The sequence below is a fragment of the Protobothrops mucrosquamatus genome, unplaced genomic scaffold, assembly GCF_001527695.2.
Source record: "Protobothrops mucrosquamatus isolate PMUCROS unplaced genomic scaffold, P.Mucros_1.0 scaffold1788, whole genome shotgun sequence".
NCBI classification, from domain to species: Eukaryota; Metazoa; Chordata; class Lepidosauria; order Squamata; family Viperidae; genus Protobothrops; species Protobothrops mucrosquamatus.
In genome coordinates, this window is record NW_015387926.1 from 285723 (window position 1) to 308849 (window position 23127).

Below are 23127 nucleotides of genomic sequence, written 5' to 3' on the forward strand. Positions count from 1 at the left end.
CTCTAAGTCTTCAATATGTCTGTGGTTCCTCAATCGTTTGAGCACTCTGGTTTTTGTTTTTTGTTTTTTGTTTTTGCCAACTTTAGCTTAGTTTGCTGTAAAATAGGGTAAAACCTATGATACTGCAAGTATCTTCTAAACGACTATTCCTGGAATCCTTCAGTCACATCTAACGAGAGCTGTATAGCTCTTTTTATATTGTTAAATATTATTTGGGGAATGCGCTTAAACAGCAGGACTTACCAAAAATATAAATTTTCACTTAAATCAAAACATATCAAGATTCACGTTTGGCTAACCACAATTCCAAATGGGCTCAGAGAGGCTTTTCACTCAGTAAATCCATGGAGCATTATAATCTCTTCAGGAATAAACCACCCAAAATTTGAGAGGCAGAATTCTTGAGGATAAGAATTAGGAACGGGCTGAAGATATTATTTCCCTGCTACCTTCAAGCTTCCCACAGCCAATTCACGCTTCAATATCCCCAGCCTGCAGGCATGTTTTTCCTTTCCGATTTTCAACTATGCAGCACTTGCAAACCCAGAAATCACCAGGTGGCAAGAAAGCGGAAAAGGCGGTCCTCAGCCAATTGCCTATTGAGAAAAAGCAAGCTCGTCGAAGGTGGTTTCCCATTGGATGAAGAGCTCGTTCTTCTTCTCCTTACAGTCCTGGCGAGAATTACTGCCGCTTTTTGCGCGACTGAGAAAGGTAGGCTAGGATTGTGGCTAAATTTCTTTTAAAATGCTTTCTTTTCACTCCCTTCCATTCGCCTCAACCCCGCCGCAGGATTTTATTCTCTAACGTGCGTTTGTAACTCATTAGATCTTTGCTTGTAAAGAATTTAGAGCCTGTACAAACAGCTGGAACCGTTTTGCAGATGGCAGAAGATGAAAAACGTGGTATACTATAATTGTTTTAGGTAAAAGTTTTAAAACCTGGTATACCATAATTCTGGTATGTGGTTGGTTTTTCAACATCTTCTAACATCTGCTCAAGGATTCCGAGTGTTTTATTCTTTATGCATGCTTGGTAATTTAAGAAATGGATGAAACGGGAGGAGTGATGTGTATAATTATATAACCTTGCAAGCTTCCTTGGTGATTGGAGCACGTAATCGAATGTTGCAAGTTGTTATACATTTTCGACCTTCAAGGACTTTTTTCTTTTTCTCAATTTCTGGTTGTCTTGGCTTCAATTTGGCTGGGTAGTGTTTATAAAACAACTGTTTTAATGAGTTCATTTAATTGAATTATACAGCCGTCATGGAAGAAATCTAGGAGTCGAAAATGACTCATTAGCACATACTGTAATCAAAATGTTAAGTCATCCTAAAAATATATATTACTAGATTTTAATTTTATTTTATTCTCAGTCCCCACTGGTTGGAAGTTCTACTCTATCTAATCTGCCTTTTAATATTTTTAGTGAAGAACAGTTTTTACTCTAGATTTTTTTAATCCCACTTTTATTATTTTTACAAATAATTCAAAATGCTACTTGAGTTATACCTAATGTCTGGAATGTGGTTCAAGATCCTAAAACAAACAAACTCAATTGGAATTCCAGCAACAAAGTTTTATTTAAAAAGAAGCATTTGCAAGGCTTGATGAACTTAAACACTTTAAAGAGCTGTGTCATCCGATAAACTAGGACCGCCTAAAACCACTGTCCCTCCCATGTTCCAGGAAGCCCCTTTGTGCACATCCTATCACCATCGAATTTTCTATTAACAAAGCTCAATTATTATAATTATCTCTATATCTGTTTGCGGTTATACCTTTGCTACCTTAAGCTCTAAACTTTATCCTTGGTTTTTGTGTTTCCTCTACTTGCGCTTGTATGAAATTCACTTGTCAGAGTTTTTGACTTTCAGGTGGCTTCTATCAACCTTTAGACTCATTAGAAATTTCTGATTAATAATCTACTCCAGTGGTTCTCAACCTGTGGGTCGGGACCCCATTTGGGGTCGACCGACCATTTCACGGGGGTCGCCAAGCAAGGCTGTCCGCCATTTTTTTCCCCCTTTTCCAGCGGGTGCCTTACCTCCCTTGGGCTGGGCCAGCTGGTGGTCGGCCTGCTCCGTCTCTGCCGCTTGCCAGCTACGCCTCGGCTGGCGCAGGGGCGGAACCACGCATGTGCGGCGCTCCCGGGCAGGGAAAATCCTCGACTTACGACCGGTTGGGTAGTCCTCGACTTACGACCAGTTTAGTCCTCGACTTACGACCGGTTTAGTCCTCGACTTACGACCGGTTTAGTCCTCGACTTACGACCGGTTGGGGTCGCGGCATTAAAAAGGTTGAGAACCACTAATCTACTCCTTTCACCTAATACTCCTTCCTCCTCCCCACAACAACAACGACACTATGAAGTGAGCTGGGTTGAGAGAGTGTAACTGGCCCAAAGTTACTTAGCTGGCTTTCAGGTGTTAGGCAGACTAGAACTCACTTTCTCCTAGTTTCTGGCCTGGTGCCTTAACCACTAGACCAAACTGGCTCTGTAATTATCCTTTTAATAATACTTTTAATAATATTCAAGTTTTATATTGTGCACCCAGGCTGTCCTAGAATACATTTAAAACGTACTGCATTAAAAGCATAGTCCTCGTTATTTCTACAGTTGTCCTACCCCACACCCCAGGTACTATCAGGCTGAGTTTGAATTAGAAGCAGGGCACTGAATATTAAAACAATGTTTAAAACTATAGTCGGTAGAAAAATAGCAAATTAAATCAGTTGAGATTTTTTAGAAAGACTTCAATTTGTTAAGTGTTTTCTATTGATAATTTTTGGCATTTAATTATAGGCAAAATGTCTGCACGAGTAGCTGTGGTGACTGGATCCAACAAAGGCATTGGTCTGGCTATTGTGAGAGCCCTGTGCAAGCAGTTTTCTGGGGATGTGTATTTGACAGCCCGGGACTCTGAACGAGGCAAAGCAGCAGTGACACAACTGTCGGAAGAAGGATTAAAACCACTTTTCCACCAACTAGATATTAATGATCTGGGGAGTATCCAAACTCTCCGTGATTTTCTCAAGGAAAAATATGGCGGATTGGATGTGCTAGTCAACAATGCTGGGATTGCCTTCAAAGGTAACCTAAATGTAAATCACTGAATGTGAAATTGGGTGAACAACAGATCAAAGTTTTTGGCTACAGCTCTGTAGAGAGTAAAATTGTAGCTAATATTTTTGCAGGTCTTTCAGCTTTTTCTGTTGGGAAGATGAATCTGTACCAAAAATATGCTACAAATTTATTATTGGAGTTTATGCATGTGATAGCACAAGAAAGACTGAAAAGATGAAATAGATTTCTTTAACAGAAGAGATGAAAATCAACCAGATTTTCTGGCATTCCCTACTTTGGAGAGAAACCATCCTGGAAGGGAAAAGGCATCAAGTGACCAATCAGCCCAAACTCACTACATAAACATAAGAGGGCTAATGCCTTAGAGCAGTGGTGGCAAATCTATGGCACGGGTGCACCATTTCCCCATCCCCACCTCCTCCCACGGCTCCCTCACCAGCAGCCGCCCCAGAGGAGAGTTGCCCCGGGGCGCGGCCCACGCAAAGCAGCGCAGCCAAGGACATGGTAGCCGGGCAGCGGGGACAAGACTCCGCCCTTGCGCCCCATCATGCGCAGATGCTGCGGGGCATGGGCAGAGGGCGTGGCCGCCATAGTGCTGCTGGGCTGCCTGGGTGATCTGTGGCAGGCCGTGGAGGTGGTGGGTGGCCCAGTGGGCAGGGCGGAGCAGGGATGGGGGCGGGGGGCGGTTTTTGGGCACTCGGTCTCTAAAAGGTTCGCCATCACTGCCTTAGAGCCTTATCTATTCTTCCCCAGGCAAAAGCTGCCAGTCTGGGGAGATTCCTGTACAGGTAATCCTCGACTTAAAACAGTTCATTTAGTGACCGTCAAAGTTACAACGGCACTGACTGTTGCAGCATCCCCCTGGTCACATATCAAAATTGGAGATGCTTGGCAACTGGTTCATATTTATGACCGTTGCTATGTTCTAAGGCAGTGGTTCTCAACCTTTTTAATGCCGCGACCCCAACCGGTCGTAAGTCGAGGACTAAACCAGTCATAAGTTGAGGACTAAACCGGTTGTAAGTCAAGGACTAAACCGGTTGTAAGTCGAGGACTACCCAACCGGTCGTAAGTCGAGGACTTTCCCTGCCCGGGAGCGCCGGCATTCGTGGTTCCGCCCCCTGCGCCGGCCGAGGCATAGCTGGCAAGCGGCAGAGACGAAGCAGGCCGACCACCAGCTGGTCCAGCCCAAGGGTGGTAAGGCACCCGCCGGAAAAGGGGGGGGGGAAATGGCGGACAAAAAAAATGGCGGACAAAAAAAATGGCGGACAGCCTTGCTTGGCGACCCCCATGAAATAGTCGATCGACCCCAAATGGGGTCCCGACCCACAGGTTGAGAACCACTGTTCTAAGGTCAAGTGATCCTCTTTTGCGATCTTCGGACAAGCAAAGTCAATGGGGAAGCCAGATTCACTTAACTAATCTTACTCTCTTACTGCTTATTATCTTATCAGCTGCAGTGATTCATTTAACAACTGTGACAAGAAGGGTCATAAAATGGGGCAAAATTCACTTAACAAATATTTCACTTAGCAACAAAAATTTTGGGCTCAATTGGTCGTAAGTCGGGGACTACCTGTATTATAGGCAGAGAAGAAAGTAGTTAGTTTGAACTCTACAGATATGGGTCTTATATATGCCTAACATATATACAGTATCATTTAATTGTCTTTCAATAGATCTCTATGTATTCTAGTTTGATCCCCATTTTTAATGTCTGAATATATGGCCTATATTAATTTATAGGGTCATATGCATGTATAGCTTGTGAGTTCCTATAGATAACTGACACTTCAAAATTTACCATAATTTTCATCTAGTCCTATACTTGCATTTTTTTCCTTGTTCACCTAGAAGGGTTGTCATTGTACACAAACCAGAAAATATTTTAAATTGCATCCTAATATAGTAAATATGAAAATTTTTAAACTGAATGGTTAGTAATTTACTAGAGATTATTTTAAACTATAGTTTTATACTTCAATACAAGTTGCAAATGATGGAAGGTAAAATGCTTCATGATTCATTTTCCAGCTATGTAAAGAAGAGGAAGTTTAAACCAAGTTTTTTCTCGAGTCAAAAAGGTTTATATTGTAATTCTGAATCCTGGCTTAATACTAGTGCAATACACCTTAAATTAAGATCTGTTCAATTTGAAATATTTCCAGGAATATTTTCAGAACTGTTGATTTAAAATCTGTATGTCTTTCTCCTAATTATATTTAAGAGTCTTATTTCATTACAGTACAATATGTATTTTTGTCTTGCATGCAGATGAAATAGCTGTTTAGGCACTGCTAAGTATCCATTTCTATTTTTTACAACATCATTCCATCCAAGTAATATTTAAACTTTTACAGTGTTTCATCTCTTGTTATACAATGCTTTACCATTTTCCTATATATTAGGAATCTTGACTTCTGTTTTTTTCCATTTTGAAAAAAAAAGGTGCAGATACAACCCCATTTGCTGTACAAGCAGAAGTCACGCTGAGAACAAATTTTTTTGCAACCATGAATGCTTGCACAGAACTTCTGCCACTATTGAAACCTAATGGTAAGCACACAATGGGGGTGGAGTATGTTAAAGATTAATCGAGGTTTTTGACAAGTAAAATGCCAAAATAAACACTAACAGAAAAACACATATGATCAACTCTTCCTTAAGATCAGCTTTTAAATTCAGTAACTGTCCATGTTTAAGTCATAGTGCTTCTAGGAATTTCAGATTATAGTTTATATCTCTGATACTAATCTCATTGAAATGAATGGGAATTATTTCCAACTAAATCTGTTTAGTTTTTTAAATGGACTTTGAACTGAACTGCTTTTAATCAGTCTTATGCTGAATTTTCTTCTGCTTTATAATACTGAATTATTTCTAATCATTTAAATTATATATATATATATATATATATATATATATATATATATATATATATATATATATATATATATATATATATATATATGATATCTAAGTTAGATGATAAAGTATACATGCTTCTGCCCTACAGAAAAATCTCTAGGATTCATTTCAATGGAAATTGAGAACTCCAGTTTATCCTAAACTTGGGTTGTCAATTTCTGTTGAAATGAATGTTGGAGATTTTTTTTCCTCCAATAATCATTTCCAGGTAATATGTGGTTTAGCTAGCTTTCATAGCTTGGCAGAAGTAGCAGTTACAGGGCAAAACAATCAAGATTATTGCTTGATTAAAATTGTCTACAAAATAAACCAGTCCATTTGGAAAGCTGAGTCCATTTGAATATAGATGACAAGCATTCTCTATCACACATGCATTTACAGCTACAATGAAAATCTAAAGTCAGTACCCATGAATATATGCATGTTTACATTTATGTAAGCCTGTTTATTCAGCATTATTCATTTTCCAGCATTTATTGAAGAAAGACTCTGTCTATGGCAGCTCTTCACCAATTGAACATTCCAATATTTCAGGATTCTCAGACCCATAAAGAGCATCCACAAGTAGAAAAAGCTGGCCCCACACTATCTATCTGGAGTATACAAAATGGGATGGCAGAGCTAACTGATTCACTGATAATTATTGAGAGAATAAAGCCTCCTTTTTTGTGGGTACATATATTGTTACAAAAAGAATAAAATTGAAAAAAATAATTTATCCTGTGATTTTTTAAAAAAAAAATTATTTTTTTTTGTCTTGGAATAGGGAGGGTAGTCAATGTATCCAGCATGGTTTCAGTTTCAGCATTGTCCAAATGTAACCAGAATCTGCAGGAGAAATTTCGGAGTGACACAATCACTGAAGAAGAGCTAGTGAAACTCATGGAAAAATTTGTGGAAGATACCAAGAAGGGAGTGCATGAGAAGGAAGGCTGGCCAAGTACTGCTTATGGAGTATCCAAAATTGGAGTGACAGTTTTATCAAGAATTCAGGCAAAGCTATTGAATGAGACAAGAAAAAATGATGGTATTCTCCTGAATGCTTGTTGTCCTGGGTGGGTCAGAACAGATATGGCAGGTTCCAGAGCCACAAAAAGTCCAGATGAGGGAGCTGAGACTCCAGTTTATTTAGCGCTTTTATCTCCTGGTGCTACTGAGCCCCATGGCCAATTTGTTAGTGAAAAGAAAGTTCAGAAATGGTAACTATGCTCTTGCATTAGGCTGTATATAAGAACTGGAAGTTATAGATGCTACAAAAATCTTTGCTACAGGTATCTCCTCTAGCAATTGTGCCAAGCTCCTATGCCATGGAGGTGAGAACCAACATACAGCGGATTGAAGTAAAAAGCATCCAGTTGCTTAGTGAGATCACTGTTTAATCTTCTGCTGAGGGTGACAATTAGTGCTGCATCTTAGTAACAGGCTTTGGGATTCTCACTCTTCTCTAAATTTGGGTAGCTTTTCAATATTGGCTTCGAAGATAATTCACTCCAAAGATTTATAAAGCACATATGCATAATTTTTTCTTTCAATAAAGATCATTTTTGGTAATGTATTAACTGTCATCTTGAAAATAAATCTTGACTATATAAAACAGTAAATAAAGTTCATGATTAATAATTTGACAGCTATTTATGATTTCAGTACAAATACATTTTCACCCCATTAATCACAATAATCACAACTATTGGAAGTGTTCTTTCCTAGATTCAATGGGCAGTGTATATTTGTGTGGGGTATTTTTAAGCAGAGATAGGGATCTCTGGTTTTCCAGTATAGATGAACAGCAGCACCAACAGCAGTATAAGTGTGACAAATAGTGAGGGACTGTGAGAATCTAATGCAGCAAAATCTGAAGAATTGCTTGCCATCCTACCTCTAAAGTAGGAAAATTCAAATGTGAAATATTTGCACATTGTACAGAAAGTATAGTATATACACCTTCTCTCCCATCATTTATATGGATAAAATGCAATAGTAATAGGCCAATCTTGTATGATTTAAATAGTTCTAAAAATATTGATGTGTTACTTAACATTCAAGAAATGTTATTACAATAGGCATTTACATATTATTGGGTACATATATACCCAAACACAAAATTTATAATAAAAAGATTAGACAATAAGGCTCCCCCCCTTTTTAAGGGAACCTATATGAGTCCAGAAAGATATAAAAATGTTAATAGCAGAAAGTTGTTTTTCTTGTTTTAAGTAAATAAAAATATTAAAATGGCATATAAATATAATTCAGAATTTGGTCAGTTTATTTAAATAGTGGTGATCTGAAGAATAGAAAGATAAAGTAAGGTAAGGCTTAGTTTATATGTATTATATACAAAGTTGCTTCTTCGGTTATACTATGTGTAACAACTTTCTTTGAATCCATAATTTAACAAAATGTGAGAGGCACTTGATAAACATACCTTGTGCGAGACCCTACATAAAAGTTGTCACTAGTGTGAGTCAGACTTGTCACCTAAAGCTCCCTCAGTGCAAAAATACTTCTCATTTGTTCCTTTGAACATAGAAATACAGATAGTTCTTGAACAGCTAGATATTTAAGCCAAATAACCATTCCCAAATCCAGAAGGGCAGTAATTCTGGCTAGACTGAATGCCTGTCCAACAGCTACTTTGAAGGGAAATTATGGAAATCCCAGCTGAACAAAGACTTTGCCCTGTGGTAAAGGAGTTATTGAAATATTAACCCACGTTTGTTACTTTGCCCTTATTCTAAAAATGCTTAGTTCCGCATTAAACTCTCAAGCTGTGTAGATCCATTTTATTTAGTTGTTACTGTCTGATTAATGTGACTTTATTTCTCTGACCATGGCTATGATTTGTGTTGCTATTGGTAAAAATATCAGTCTAACCACACAAGTTTTATCATCATTAAATTTTATTATGATTTTTATTTGTTGTCTCAGAATTTTTCTTTTTGCTTTGGAATTTGTTAATGATGTAATATGGTTTGCTTGCTACTATGAGTGTGGACTTAGGAATCCCATCAAGGCAGGGAGCTTATTAAATTACAGATTACCGCTATGTTCTCTGAAAGATTGCAATCAATTATTCCAGATTTTAAAAAGAAAAAAATACCTTCAGTTATCAATGTTTGTATCAGTAATTCATGAAAAATGTTGATAATGGAAATTCACACAAGTATAATATGACCCAGCATAATAAAACACTAGACTAGAACCAGGCTACTTTAATAATATTGAGGTAGTTGTTTATCCACAGCCTACAGAAAAGTTCATTGTGGTTTAACAAAGAGAAAAACATTCCTGTCCAGCCATTCTATGTATTATATTTAAATATATGGTTCTAAAGTCTAAACTGAAAAATGGTAAGACTCCTAGATGAGGAAGTGCCATACTGAATTTACAATACACATCATGTCAAAGGTGCTTTTTCAAAAGGCAACTAGACTCTTTTTTCCTTGAGGAAAATGTTTTGGTTCTCATCCAAGAAGCTTCATTGCTTCAGATGAAACATCTTCCTCAAGGAAAAAAACAGTCCAGATGCCTTTTGAAATAGCACCTTCAAGACAACTGGATGACTGAGAATCTCCACAAACATACAGCACACATCTATAAACAGTGAGATGTTCATGTGCTGTATTCAATCATGTTTCCTTTGGGAGGTAGTGTATAGATATCTATAGGGCTTTTTTGTCATAGAACGCCAGAACGGAGTTCCGGCACTTTTTTTGGGATGGAACCTTGTAGGGTAGGCAAGGCGGGTTGTATGATGTGTGTGAGTTCCGGCACCTCTTTTTTTTTTTTTTTTACAAAAAAAGCACTGGATATCTCTAAGCATTTTTAATATTTTACAGTATTTACAAATATACAGATTGAATATTTCACTGCTTATACTCCAGCTTTAATAACTATTTCTACATCAGAAATGAAATCCCAAATGCTATTAAATTATTTACCTATCTTCAACTTTGAGTATAAAGTGCAAGCAATAAAGCTTTACTAAACACTATGGACATATAAATTGTACATCGACATACACAGGATTGTACTGGGTGGATTGAAATGACTGGGGATAGGAGATCCTGCAGATGACCAGTACTTATGCCATAAAGGACATTATAGGTGACAACCAGCATTTTTCATTTCATCCAGAAGCTGACTAGCAATCAGTATAACTACATGGTGCTGCCCTATAGCAGCTTTTGGATGATCTTCAAGGGCAGCACCATGTAGAGCAGGGGTATCAAACTCAATTTCACTGAGGGCCGCATCAGCATTGCGGTTGCCCTTGGGGGGCTGGGTGGGTGTGGCCAGAGTGGATGCAGCCTACTGGGTGGGTGTGGATGGAGTGGGGGTGGCCTACTGGATGGGGGTGGCCAGTTCTACATTCGCGTCAAGGGTGCCTGTGGGGGCCTGGGCAGGAGTGGGACAGATCTGAGGGTCTCTGGCAGAAGGGTGTGGGACTGGGGCAAGTGCCAAGATGGCCACCACAAAATTGTACATTGGCTCCCGGCTGGCCTGGGCCAGGGCCAAGGCAGCGGGGGCCATTCCCTCACTGTTTCCAGGATGGCTTCGTGGGCCACATGAAACCACTTCACGGGCTGCATCCGGCCCCCGGGCCTTGTGTTTGACATGTCTGATGTAGAGTGTATTGCAGTATTCCAGTCATAAGGTAATCAAGGTATTAATGACCATTTGAAGGGTGTCCCAGTTAAGGAAAGGGCACAACTGGTGTACAATATGATCCTCCTGGCCACAGCTGCCACTTGCTAATTAAGCAGTAGCTGTGAATCCAAGAGGACTCCCAGTTTGCACACCTGCGTTGGAGAAATGCAATCTTATCTAAGACCAACTGTGAAAATGGCACACAGCCAGACCCACCAAGTCTTATCAGCATTGAGCCAAAATCTGTTCCTTTTTAGGCAGCCTCTCTGGAGTTAGTACATTGATAGATATAGAGGTAGACATAGATAGCAATTTTATAATAAGCTATATATTTTATATTTTAATTCCTAGTAGACCCTCGAGTACTTTAGTAGGGTGGAGCAAAAATAAGTAATAACTTTTCAGACCTCCAGAATTTTGTTTCTTTTATTTTTTAGAATCAAGGAATATATATATAGAACATTATAAAAACATATTCATAGTATGAGTATACCAGTAGGTTATATCATAAAAAACCCCATATATTCCTATATTTCAAAAAATCATCTATTGTACTCAGAATTATTCCAAATATCCTGCCACCACAAGAATCTAACACAAGTTCTTTTGTATTCAGAAGAGAACAAATATGCTCCCCGAATATATTCCAGAGACTACAATTAACACACTGTTCACAGTATATGCTAATTGTTGGGGGGGGAATCAACATTTTTCTGTCCTTGTCTGCAACATAATTGTTGCTATTTATACAACAGTTTTTCAGTGGTGGGATTCAAATATGTGAACAACCGGTTCTCTGTGTGGATGCCGCTTCCGGAAGTCCATTCTGGGCCTGGGCAACAAAACACTAGCTACAGGTTCTGCTGAACTGGTGCGAACTGGCTGAATCCCACCACTGGTTTATTATTGATTTTAATATCTCTGTATAAAACTTATGGCATCCAACTTCAAATAAGTCTGGGCGGCTTACTTTTTTTTAAAAAAAGTAGGAGAAATAAATACAAAAAAGAAAGAGAACGCAAAGTGTAACGTTTCTGTCGCTGTTCAATGTGTCATAAGACCAGAAGTAGAGCAGCTGTGTTTAAAGCAGCGGTTCTCAACCTATGGGTCGCGACCCCATTTGGGGTCGATCGACCATTTCATGGGGGTCGCCAAGCAAGGCTGTCCACCATTTTTTCCCCCTTTTCCGGCGGGTGCCTTACCTCCCTTGAGCTGGGCCAGCTGGTGGTCGGCCTGCTCCGTCTCTGCCGCTTGCCAGCTACGCCTCGGCCGGCACAGGGGGCGGAACCACGCATGCGCGGCACTCCCGGGCAGGGAAAGTCCTCGACTTACAACCGGTTGGGTAGTCCTCGACTTACGACCGGTTTAGTCCTCGACTTACGACCGGTTTAGTCCTCGACTTACGACCGGTTGGGGGTCGCGGGATTAAAAAGGTTGAGAACCACTGGTTTAGAGACACCTATTTAAAATTTTACACGTCGATACTATCAACTTCACCCAGGGCTTTTTTTGTCATGCAACGCCCAGAACGGAGTTCCGGCACCTTTTTGGGATGGAACCTTGTAGGGTAGGCAAGGCGGGTTGTATGACGTGTGTGAGTTCCCGCACCTTTTTTTTTATTATTACAAAAAAAGCACTGACCTCGCCTATCGAGATCTGACTTCAAAAACTACCGCAGTTCTACCACAACAGCTCTCCGCAGTCTCCTATTCCAACAGTAGATGGCAACCTAACAAAAGCCCAGAGACCCGCTTTACGAATGTACCATCTTTCCGGGGGGGGGGNGGGGGGGGGGTCGGCGTGTCTTCGCGGCCGAGTGCAGGCGAGTGAGTCTTCGCATCATTAAATTAGGAATAGGAACGATACACGTATAACAGACTTCCTCACGACCTTTCAAAGATAACGGTGGCCACCACCTTTTCCGCCTCTCCGTGGCCCCTCCTAAAAAATGGTACTTGCCCAACCTGGCCGCGGAAGAGAGAAAGAGAAGCGTGACGTCCCCAACCAAATTCGGCCACCCTTGCGACGCGCTGTTCCGTACCGTACTCCGCTTTTTCCTCTTCCACCTCCTCCTCCTCCTGCTGCTCCCTCCCACTTACTGTATTTTCCGACTGTTGCCTCAGTCCCGCCCAGCCGTGGGACACGTCGCCCCTGCAAAGAGGAATAGCTGTAGAAAGGGAAACTACGGCGGCAACCCTTTTTGGACGGTGAGTCGGGAAGAAAGCTGGGCAGTTGCAAAAGGTGCTGTATTTGCTCCTCTTCCTTTTTCTGAAAGGCCGTCTGCGAGATTTATTTAGCGTGGTGAGAGACGGGACTCTTCCCCCCCTCGCGTTCTTTTTCACGCGGAGAGCCCTTTTCCCCAGCGAGCAAACCCCCTCTTCTCGTTCTGGGAAAATACGTCGCCCTCGTTTCGAAGCGTTACTTCCCCTTATGGGAGCAGATGTTATCTCAACCCTTGCCAGATGCTCCAAAAGACGAAACAAATGGGCGAGGAAGGAGATCTTTTCCCTTTTCTAAACCTGAGCTCCAAAATCGTCCAAGGTTGTTGCAACCCATATGTATAAACCCTTCCCTTTCTTGCCTTTTGTTGTTTGGAGACACGGGTTGGTGCGTCCGGTGGTTCCGAGATTATACAGTATGCCTCCTGACCTACCTGCTGTTTGTGGTCGGTTTGTCTATGTAACAGCTGTTGGGTTTTGTTTGCTTTGTAGTTAGCAGCAGCCTGTCAACAGCGAGGAGAGGAAAGCTCTTATTGCATAATGAGAGCATTGTTGTTGTTTTTTTATCTCCTTTGCCTTATGTACACACCATTGTTAGCTGCATAATTTATTTTGAAAACCTATTGGAAATGTTGGAGTTGTTTGAAGGAAAAAAAAAACTCCAAACGTCCATTAAGCCAGCTCTTTGGAAGATGTGATTTCTTCAGGGCAATGGATCACTGTTTCCTGGGTGTAAGCAAAATGGACTAAAGTGGGCAAAGAAAATAAAATATATTGCAATACCATTTAGATGTTAAAGTATTGATCAGCTGTTATTCATGAAATAGCACTTCTGTCCTTCAACCAAAACTTCTATTTTAAATGTTGTTGCGAAGTCGTGTCCAACCCATGGACAACGTTCCTCCAGGCCTTCCTGTCCTCTACCATCTTCTGGAGTCCATTTAAGTTCACACCTACTGCTTCAGTGACTCCATCCAGCCACCTCATTCTCTGCCATCCCCTTCTTCTATTGCCCTCAATCTTTCCCAGCATTAAGCTCTTCTCCAGTGAGTCCTTCCTTCTCATTAGGTGGCCAAAGTACTTGAGTTTCAACTTCAAGATCTGGCCTTCTAAAGAGCAGTCAGGGTTGATCTCCTCTAGGACTGACCGGTTTGATCGCCTTGCAGTCCAGGGGACTCGCAGGAGTCTTCTCCAGTACCATAGTTCAAAGGCCTCAATTCTTTTGCGCTCAGCCTTTCTTATGGTCCAATTTTCACAGCCATACATTGCAACTGGGAAAACCACGGCCTTGACTATACGTACTTTTGTTGGCAGGATGATGTCTCTGCTTTCTATTTTAAATACAGCATTCTATATCTTTTAAAAAAAGTTCATAGTAATCTTGCATTTCTTGCTAGTTTTTGGCATCATTAGATAACCAAATCCAAGATTGTTGCATAAGTAGTAGGATGGACAAGCTGGAAATAATTTGTTTTTCCATCCGTCACACAAAACAAATGGCCCTGGGCAATTTGCATCAATTCTCCAATTAAGTATTTTAATTGTCATGAAAATCAAAGAATGCTACCACTTGTGGCTTTTCGTGTTATACTGGTAGTCTTCATCTGCTAAAGGAGAATGTTAATTTTGGGGTATCTATTTAAAATTTAATCTTGCAGTAGGTGAGTTATGTTGCAAATAAATAGGGTAATATCATCCTCAACTGTTCAAAGTTATAGGGTGCTGAAAAAGAGACTTTTGACCTGTCTTCACAGTTAGACAATTGCAGCATCCCTACGGCCACTTGGCCTGGGTACTTGGCAACCAGAGGTTTGTGGCATCTTAGGGTCACATGATCACCATTTGCAACACTCCCAGTGGGTTTCTGACAAAGTCAATGGGGTAAACCAGATTGCTTAGTGACCACATGATTCGTTTAACAACCATGGCAACAAGGGTGCAAATTCAGGCACAATCATATGATGACTTACTTAATGACCACATCACTTAGCAACAGAAGTGCCAGTCCAATTGTGGTCATAGGTTTTCTGCTGTGGTCGCCACCATCATGTGAGATCCACTCCCATACTTCTGGACTTGCAGAAGAACCTCAGAATTTGGGTCTGCCACTTGGCCTGTTACATTGGGCGTGACTAAGAAGATTCTTACCTCCCAGGCTGCCCATCATCTTGCTTTTAATTTTAAATTTTTTATTCTTAATTTTAATTGTGTTTAGCACTTTTTAACTTTTTATATTGTAAGCCACCCAGAGTCACTGTATTAGTGAGATGGGCAGCATAGAAATTTAATAAATAAATTGTGGACTACCTATATTTACCAAGTATGTAGAGCTTCATTTTTTTATTATGCAAGAAACGATCAATATAATAAAGTAAACCTATCATATATTTATAATAGCAGGATACCAATCTACAGTAAATTAAAGGCAGGCTCCAACATTGTTTCTCAATTTTTTCTGCTGTTAGGGTTTGTTCATGAGTACATGATCCTGCTTCAAGGAAAGTGTTAGGCCTGTAGTTGATCTCTATTTCTAAAGGTATACCTCCAGTTTCAGAAGTAAAACTTTTGAAAAGCTATGCAAGGATTACAGTTGAGCAATTAAAATATGAACATTACTTATTCCATATATTAAATTTCATGTGGCAAAAAATAAATTATGTCAAAGTGACAGAATGCTAGACTTAAATGTGAGATGTATATATTCACATATTGAGTTAAGTACATGATATTTTCCTTTAGTCGTCCCTACTATATAATCCCTATTACAGTGGTAATGCTACAGATTGAGCAAAAGATCCAAATCAGGATATTGCGTGGCTTCTAGCAATGCTGAAATGAAAAAATGATTTAAGATTATGCAAGTAGTAACACAACTGATAGAAATTGATACTTTGATATTATTGCTAGTCTGTTTTTTATATTGCTAGGAAAATACATATTTTATATGTAAAAAAATTCAGATGGTATTTTATAGAAATAGATGAAGAGTATATGTCACATTAGTATGTACTAGTTTATTATAGCCATCCCACTTCAAAAGGCTCTGAAATCTTTGAAATCATAACTGTTTTATTATCTATATCATTTCTATCTCTGCTGTATTCTGAGCCATGGTAATGATAGTGATAGCAGTTGCTATGTAAAAATTTACCTCATCATTCCATAATGGTTAGTGTGTTTAATAATAATATTGTACAATTGCAATGTGAGAACTGCTAATAAAAATAATTATCAAAAGAACAATCACTTATATCAAAAGCAGATAAAAACTGCATTAAAAATCCATAGCACATGAATATGTCATCTCAACAAGATAAAGTGCTTGACCAAGCAGGATTGCCAATAGAAAAGAACAGATTTGACCAGCTTTTCTCATATCCTGAATTATTAATAGAAATTCAGTACTTGGATGAATATTCTTTGATTTTCTGACAGGCAGAGAAAGAACACCCTTTAGAACAGAATAGAGCTGGAAGGGACCTTGGAGGTCTTCTAGTCCAACCCCCTGCTCAAGCAGGAGGACCTATATCATCTCAGACAAGTGACTGTCTAGTCTCTTCTTAAAAATCTCCAGTGATGGAGCGCCCACGATTTCTGGAGGCAAGCTGTTCCACTGGTTAATTGTCCTCACTGTCAGGAAGTTTCTCAGTTCTAGGTTGCTTCTCTCTTTGATCAGTTTCCAACCATTATTTCTTGTCCTGCTCTCTGGTGCTTTGGTGAATAACGTGACCCCCTCTTCTTGGTGGCAGCCCCTCAAGTACTGGAATACTGTATCATGTCTCTCCTATTTCTTCTTTTCTTTAGACTAGCCAAACCCAAGTCCTGCAGCCGTTCTTCGTATGTTTTAGTCTCCAAGCCTTTAATCATCTTAGTTACTCTTCTCTGAATTTTTTCCAAACTCTCAATATCTTTTTTGTAATATGGTGACCAAAATTGGCTGCAGTATTCCAGGTGTGGTCTTACTAGGGTTTTATAAAACAGTACTAATACTTCCGTGATTTTGATTCTATGCTCCTGTTTATACAACCCAGAATTTTATTAGCTTTTTTGGCTGCTGCTGCACACTGCTGGCTCATAGTCAAGTGATTGTCCACTAGGACTCCAAGGTCCCTGTCACAGTTACTGTTTTTAAGCCAGGTCTCGCCCAATCTGTACTTGTACCTTTGATTTTTCCTGCCTAAATGTAAAACTTTGTTTTTCTCAACATTGAAACTCATTTTGTTGGATAGGGTCAGTGGTGGGATTCAGCTGGTTCACACCACTTTGGCAGAACCGATAGCTAATTTTTTGTTGTCCAGGCCCAGAATGGACTTCCAGAAGCAGCATCCACATAGAGAACCGGTTGTTCACATATTTGAATCCCACCACTGGATAGGGCCCATTGTTCAAGTTTGTCAAGATCTTTTTGGACCCTGAGTTTGTCTTCTGGGGTGTTGGTATTCCTGCCAGTTTGGTGTCATCTGCAAATTTGATGAGTTCCCCTTCAATTCCCTAATCTAAGTCATTGATGAAGATATTTAAGAGTACTGGGCCTAAGACGGAACCTTGTGGTACCCCACTGCTTACTTCTCTCCATGTGGATGTAGTGCCTGAGGACTATTCATTGAGTACGGTTTGCCAGCCAGCTACAGATCCACCTGGTGGTGATGTTGTCTATTCCATCTTTTTCTAGCTTACCAAGGAGTAGGTTGTGGTCTACTTTATCAAATATCTTACTGAAATCTAAGTATACTTACGTCCACAGCGTTTCACTGGGCTACTAGTTTAGTCACTTTATCAAAAAATGAAATAAGATTGGTTTGGCTTGATCTGTTTTTAACAAACCTGTGCTGGTTACTAGTTATATAACTTTGTTTACTTCTAGTTGTTCGCAGATCTGTTTTTTGATTATCTTTTCTAGGATCTTCCCAGGTATTAATGTTAAACTGATTGGTCTGTAGTTTCCTGGGTCCGTTTTTTCCCTTTCTTGAAGATGGGAACCACATCAGTCCTTTTCCAATCCTCAGGTACTTCCCCAGTGCTCCAGGATTTATGAAAGATGTGGTGCCATGGTTCTGAGATAACATCTGCCAGCTCCTTCAGAACTCTGGGATGTAATCTGTCGGGTCCCGGTGATTTATATTCGTCAATTTCCTGAAGAACATATTAGAAAAGCTACCCCTTCAACAAATTTCATTCCAGAATTTGGTCTGGAAATCAACTAGCAACCAATGAAATTGTTATAACAAGAGAGCAGTATGTAATAAATAATTTGCCTATAATTGTCTGAATTCATAGTTTTTGAAATTATCCAGATATATAACACATTGTTGCAATCGATTGATATCACCAAATCTACGTATTCCATTTTTTTTTTTTACAAAAGCACGGGCAAACTATAAATGTGTTTTCAGTTTGATTAACCCAGTCAATCACTTCAATTGCTTTCCCTCTTCTAATCAAATCTCAGTGCCAGGCTCACTAGAAGATGACCATAATTCATTCATGCTATGAAAAGAAATAAGAGGTTCTCGCTGATACATTGTATTGATTTATAATGTATTTTCCTAAAAATCACATGAAAAAGGTGTAAATGATACTTTCTTAAGTAATTACATGCTGTACTCTCTTAATCTAAGAAATCGGCTTCTGGTGTTGACATTTCATGGGATTTTCTTTAAGTTAATCATTAATTTGGTTGTTAATGCAGGAAGAAAATGTTTAATGATTCATGAAATAAAATACATTCAGTTTAGTGAAAATTAGTTCACTAAAATCATCTCTTTCCTCTGAATATTTACAAAAATGAAGCATAGCTAGAAAATAAAATATGCATTTATTTATATAAACATGTCTTCATATGAAAATAAAGTGAACAATATTTACATATATTGAGTATTGTGAATATTGAACTACAGTATACCAAAGCTATGGTTCTTGCATGTTTTTTTGTAAAGTTTAGCCTTTTATGCTGATCGTAAGTTCATTATTTTAATTTCAATTATCTGTTTTTATTTAAAATATTTACATATATCTATAAGAAATAAACTTATCAAAGTTTTGTTTTTAGTTCCTCAGAGCATTTTGATATGATCGTTTAAAATGGATCCAGAAGAGCAGGAGTTGCTTGGCGATTATAGATATAGAAATTATTCCTCAGCAATTGATAAAGCTTTGAGGAACTTTGAATCTTCAAGTGAATGGGCAGATCTCATATCTTCTCTTGGGAAACTCAACAAGGTGTTGTATCTATCTTTTTTAATTATTTACAAGGTTTTTTCTAATAAGATGTTAAGAAGGTAGCAATATCATCTGTCTAAGGTACTTTTAATGAATGAAGTCTGGATAGTACAATATTTTCCTAATAGTAATGAATGGCTGTGAGAATTGGACCATAAGGAAGGCTAAAAGCCCAAAAAAATCACATTTTCTAATTCTGGTATTGGACTTCAAGGAGATCAGATCAATCAGTCCTAAAGGAAATCAACTCCGACTGTTCTTTGGAAGGATAGATACTAAAGCTGAAGCACAAATACTTTGGCCAACTAATGAGAGGAGTCATTGGAAAAAACTCAGAAGAAGGAGATGGCAGAGGATGAGATAGTTACATAGTGTCATCAACATGAGGAATATGAATTTGGGCAAACTCCAAGAAACAGTGAGGACAGGGGGGCCTGGTGTTCTGTGGCCTGTGGGGTCTCAAAGAGTCGGACATGACTTAGCAACTGAACAAGTACAATATTAAAAATCTACAATAAAATATCTCTTATAATTCATAATAATAATATAGAGGCTACTAATTCTTCAACTAGTTTAAAACCATTAAAAACATTCACAAAAATCAGATCCCAACTTTCTCTGTATTAGATTATTTCAAATACAATGGAGGAATATTTTTCAAATACTTGAAAATCTTTTTGTCTGTAGGAAGTCACATGTGCATAAGAGAATGAAGTCTAAAAAAAGAATAAAGTTTACCAGTCGTAAATGTTATTACTAGGATATTGGGAAATTATTGGTTTTTACTGTGTATATTTGGGTGGTCCTTTCAAGTACTAAGTACGGTGAGGCTAAAGGCAGAACTCTTGTGTTTCTACCTCTCTGGCCAATATTGGCTATACTCATTTAAACATCTTTTGATTTCTTCAATATTCTTAGGTTACACATAGACATCATATTTATATTTATTTCAGATTTCATTGTTTCATTATCATAAAATAATTCACTGTATATTTTCTATATGTGTTTTTTTTCTTACAATGTAATTGCAATTCTAAGAATGAAGCTTTCTTATAAACTGTATGACTATTTTCTTTTCCAAATTATATTTATATTTGTTAGTGTTGCTGGCAAAAGAAATTCCCGAGGGAGATACTTCATATGGGGTTGTAATTAATTCTATTGGTTTCTTTAGAAAATTAACAAGTCTAGGTGAATGTGGTGCCCAGGTATAATGACAAGTTTAAAAATGTATGGTCTCTTTGTACTTTTTTATATCAATATCACTCATAAATATTTTAATACTTGCTTGACTGGAAAATAGAATCATTATTTTAGTAACTATTAAAACAGAGCTCTGTAAAATGGCTGTTTATATATATATAATAGTTTCAGTGCAGTGTTTCCTACCCCTGCAGAGAAAGAAAACAACATATTTTTTATGTCTTAGCCAGCCAGTTGTGTTTGTGTTTTTTAAAACTTTTCTCAACCCATCCCGCCCCTTTCAGATATGTGAAAGCTATTTTCTGTAGGTCATTATGATACTTGAAAAGTGTTCATCAGACAGGTAAGGATTCTTGACAGTTGCAGTATTTGTTCTTGCTGCTTTATTTGACAAAAGTTATTATTTTGAAGACCACATAATTGGTTTAGGAATTTAATCTGGTGAAGTGTTATATTAAATAATAAATGTAGAGATTGTCAAAACACCTATGGGTTTTGTAATCAGTTTTTATAAAGATCTCTGGAACTCTGTTAAGAAAAATCTCTGCATTTTAATTCTCTTAAATAAAAACATTACTACAATTTTGTTCCTAATTAATATCAATTTAAATTTAATATGTAATCCTTACTTAATTATTTTACAGGCTCTTCAAAGTAATTTGAAGTATTCCCTTTTACCAAGACGCTTGATTATCAGCAAAAGATTGTCCCAGTGTTTACACCCAGCCTTACCTAGTGGAGTGCATATAAAAGCACTGGAATCCTATGAAGTAATATTTAAAATTATTGGAACAAAATGGCTTGCAAAGGACTTATTTCTCTACAGGTAGTGTAAATTGCTTTTAGGAATCTTTATTAATAGAGTGCAAGGTTCAACCATGCTTAGCATGAAGGAATATAGCATAGCTTTAGAATGCAAACACCAATTGCCTGCCTGCCTGCCTTCCTTCCTTCCTTCCTTCCTTCCTTCAGCTTTGGCTATTTAGAAAACACCAGATCTCTTTTAATTATAGCTTTGTTTGAATTTTAATTATGGTTAATATTAACTATGAGCTTGATGAAAAAGGCCAACTTAATCAACTATAGTGGACTAGTTTTGAGAAATAACACTTATAAACAATCATAAATTCTCTGGGTTTGTGGATAAGAACATTTTGTAATTAAAATATATCTATGTGTATGTATGTATGTCTGTCTGTCTGTCTATCTATCTATCTATCTATCTATCTATCTATCTACCTACCTACCTACCTATCTATCTATCCATCTATCATATTGTATATATTTTAATTACAAAACTTCCAGTATTTTCAAAAGGGGGAGGGCAGATTCATTGCAACTTGTGCTCATAATAGGTTTATAATTCAACATCCAAGATAACACAGGCAGAGATTGAATTTTCCCTATCCTTCTCTGTGTCTCCCCAGCTCAGGCCTTTTTCCATTGCTTGGAGTTGCAGCACTGTCAGTGAAACCCGTCTTGCTCGATTTGTATGAAAATTATTTTCTCCCACTCCACAAATCTCTCCTGCCCAGTCTTCAGGCCTTCTTAATTGGCCTTTTGCCTGGTTTGGAGGAAGGGTCAGAATTCTATGACAGGTAAGATATTTCTTTCACATAAAAAAGTAAAATAATAAATACATTTTAACTCTCTTTTCATTCCATACCTATAGTGGGCATCAGTTGAGGGGAAGATCAGCCGCCAAAAGTAAAACCCAGAATGCAGTTCTGCATACTCTTCTTTTATTTGGTCAGGGCCGTGTATTAAGCAGAAGCTTCAGTGCAGACAATCAGGTTTTTCTTGGTACTCGCTAGAAGAAAATTCTTGGTAGATGTCTTTCCATTAGAAAAGTTTTGGTCCAAACCAGAAAACTTTTTTTATCATTCTCAATCAAGTATTTTATATTTCAGAGCTTATACTCTGCCTTTCTGAAGGAAAAAAAAACCCGAGCAAAAAAGTTAAACGTTGTGCAAGGTAACATATGCAACAGACCATAAATTGCAGTCAAGATGAAGAAAAATTCAAAACGGAACAGTAATACAGTAATCTGTATTCACACCATGGTTTATAATCCAGAGTGGCTAGATTCATTCAATATGCTAACTCAACATCAAGCAAGCTATGACTGATAAATTAAAAGCTTAAATACATACTTCACTCAGCAAAAAACAAACAAACCCTTCAATAGATTAAGATTCAGTTCTGTTCTATGTAACTTTTCATATAAATAATAGTTTAGGAGTTAAAACCCAATAGTAGAAACAGACCAGTAGATCCAAATATTGATGATTGTTCAACCTAAATCTAAGATTGCTTCACCTTCAAGGTTCATGATGTTGTTGAGTAGTTTAGAAGAACAGTCCCCAATCTTTCTAGCTTGGCGGCCCATACGAGCAGAGAGTGCTGTACTCGTGTGAACGGAGAGTGTTCGTACACAAAATGAATGGAGCATCGCATGCAATACCCTCTGCTCGCGCAAGTGGATCTTCCTGGGTACATGTTTGCCCATTGCTCACACGGCCCAGTTTTGAACAGACCGTGGCCCAGTAGGCCATGGTCTGGTGTTGGGGACCCCTGGTTTAGAGAACAAAATGGAAGCCTGTGGATTTAGGTATAAAGCAAAGAGATTATTAATTATCTCCCTCCCTTGGAACAAGAATAATTTAATTTACACAATTTCTATCACATAATAACATGGTCAATAACACTAAAGAACTTTTAAAAGATCCCAAAAAACTAAAAAAGTTATTATTCCCCACCTGACCAGACCTCATCCTATAAATCCATAATCACCCTGGCCATTTCAGATAGTTTCCATTAT

At 38.4% G+C, this 23127-nt stretch overlaps 2 protein-coding genes across 2 annotated transcripts in view; both read left to right on the plus strand.

Moving 5' to 3' along the window:
- Positions 1 to 616: 616 nt before the first annotated feature.
- LOC107293983 (carbonyl reductase [NADPH] 1) lies at positions 617 to 8307 on the plus strand. Its single transcript, XM_015823174.2, has 4 exons — positions 617 to 711; positions 2806 to 3093; positions 5536 to 5643; positions 6782 to 8307. The coding sequence occupies exons 2-4, from the start codon at positions 2811 to 2813 to the stop codon at positions 7216 to 7218; spliced, it is 828 nt and encodes a 275-aa protein (XP_015678660.1). The 5' UTR covers positions 617 to 711; positions 2806 to 2810; the 3' UTR covers positions 7219 to 8307.
- Positions 8308 to 12859: 4552 nt separating this feature from the next.
- Positions 12860 to 23127, plus strand: part of DOP1B (DOP1 leucine zipper like protein B) — a 50974-nt gene continuing 40706 nt past the window's right edge. The window contains exons 1-4 of the mRNA XM_015823171.1: positions 12860 to 12872; positions 18934 to 19103; positions 20951 to 21132; positions 21734 to 21904. Coding sequence (XP_015678657.1) covers positions 18966 to 19103; positions 20951 to 21132; positions 21734 to 21904 — 491 coding nt within the window. The 5' untranslated portion in view covers positions 12860 to 12872; positions 18934 to 18965. The remainder of the gene's footprint in view (positions 12873 to 18933; positions 19104 to 20950; positions 21133 to 21733; positions 21905 to 23127) is intronic.

Excerpts from the sequence above, each read along its gene's own strand:
- LOC107293983 (XM_015823174.2), top strand. The coding sequence starts at position 2,811 with ATGTCTGCACGAGTAGCTGTGGTGACTGGATCCAACAAAGGCATTGGT. Across the intron at positions 3,094-5,535 it reads TGCTGGGATTGCCTTCAAAG|GTGCAGATACAACCCCATTT; the intron begins GTAACCTAAATG and ends TGAAAAAAAAAG. Across the intron at positions 5,644-6,781 it reads GCCACTATTGAAACCTAATG|GGAGGGTAGTCAATGTATCC; the intron begins GTAAGCACACAA and ends GTCTTGGAATAG.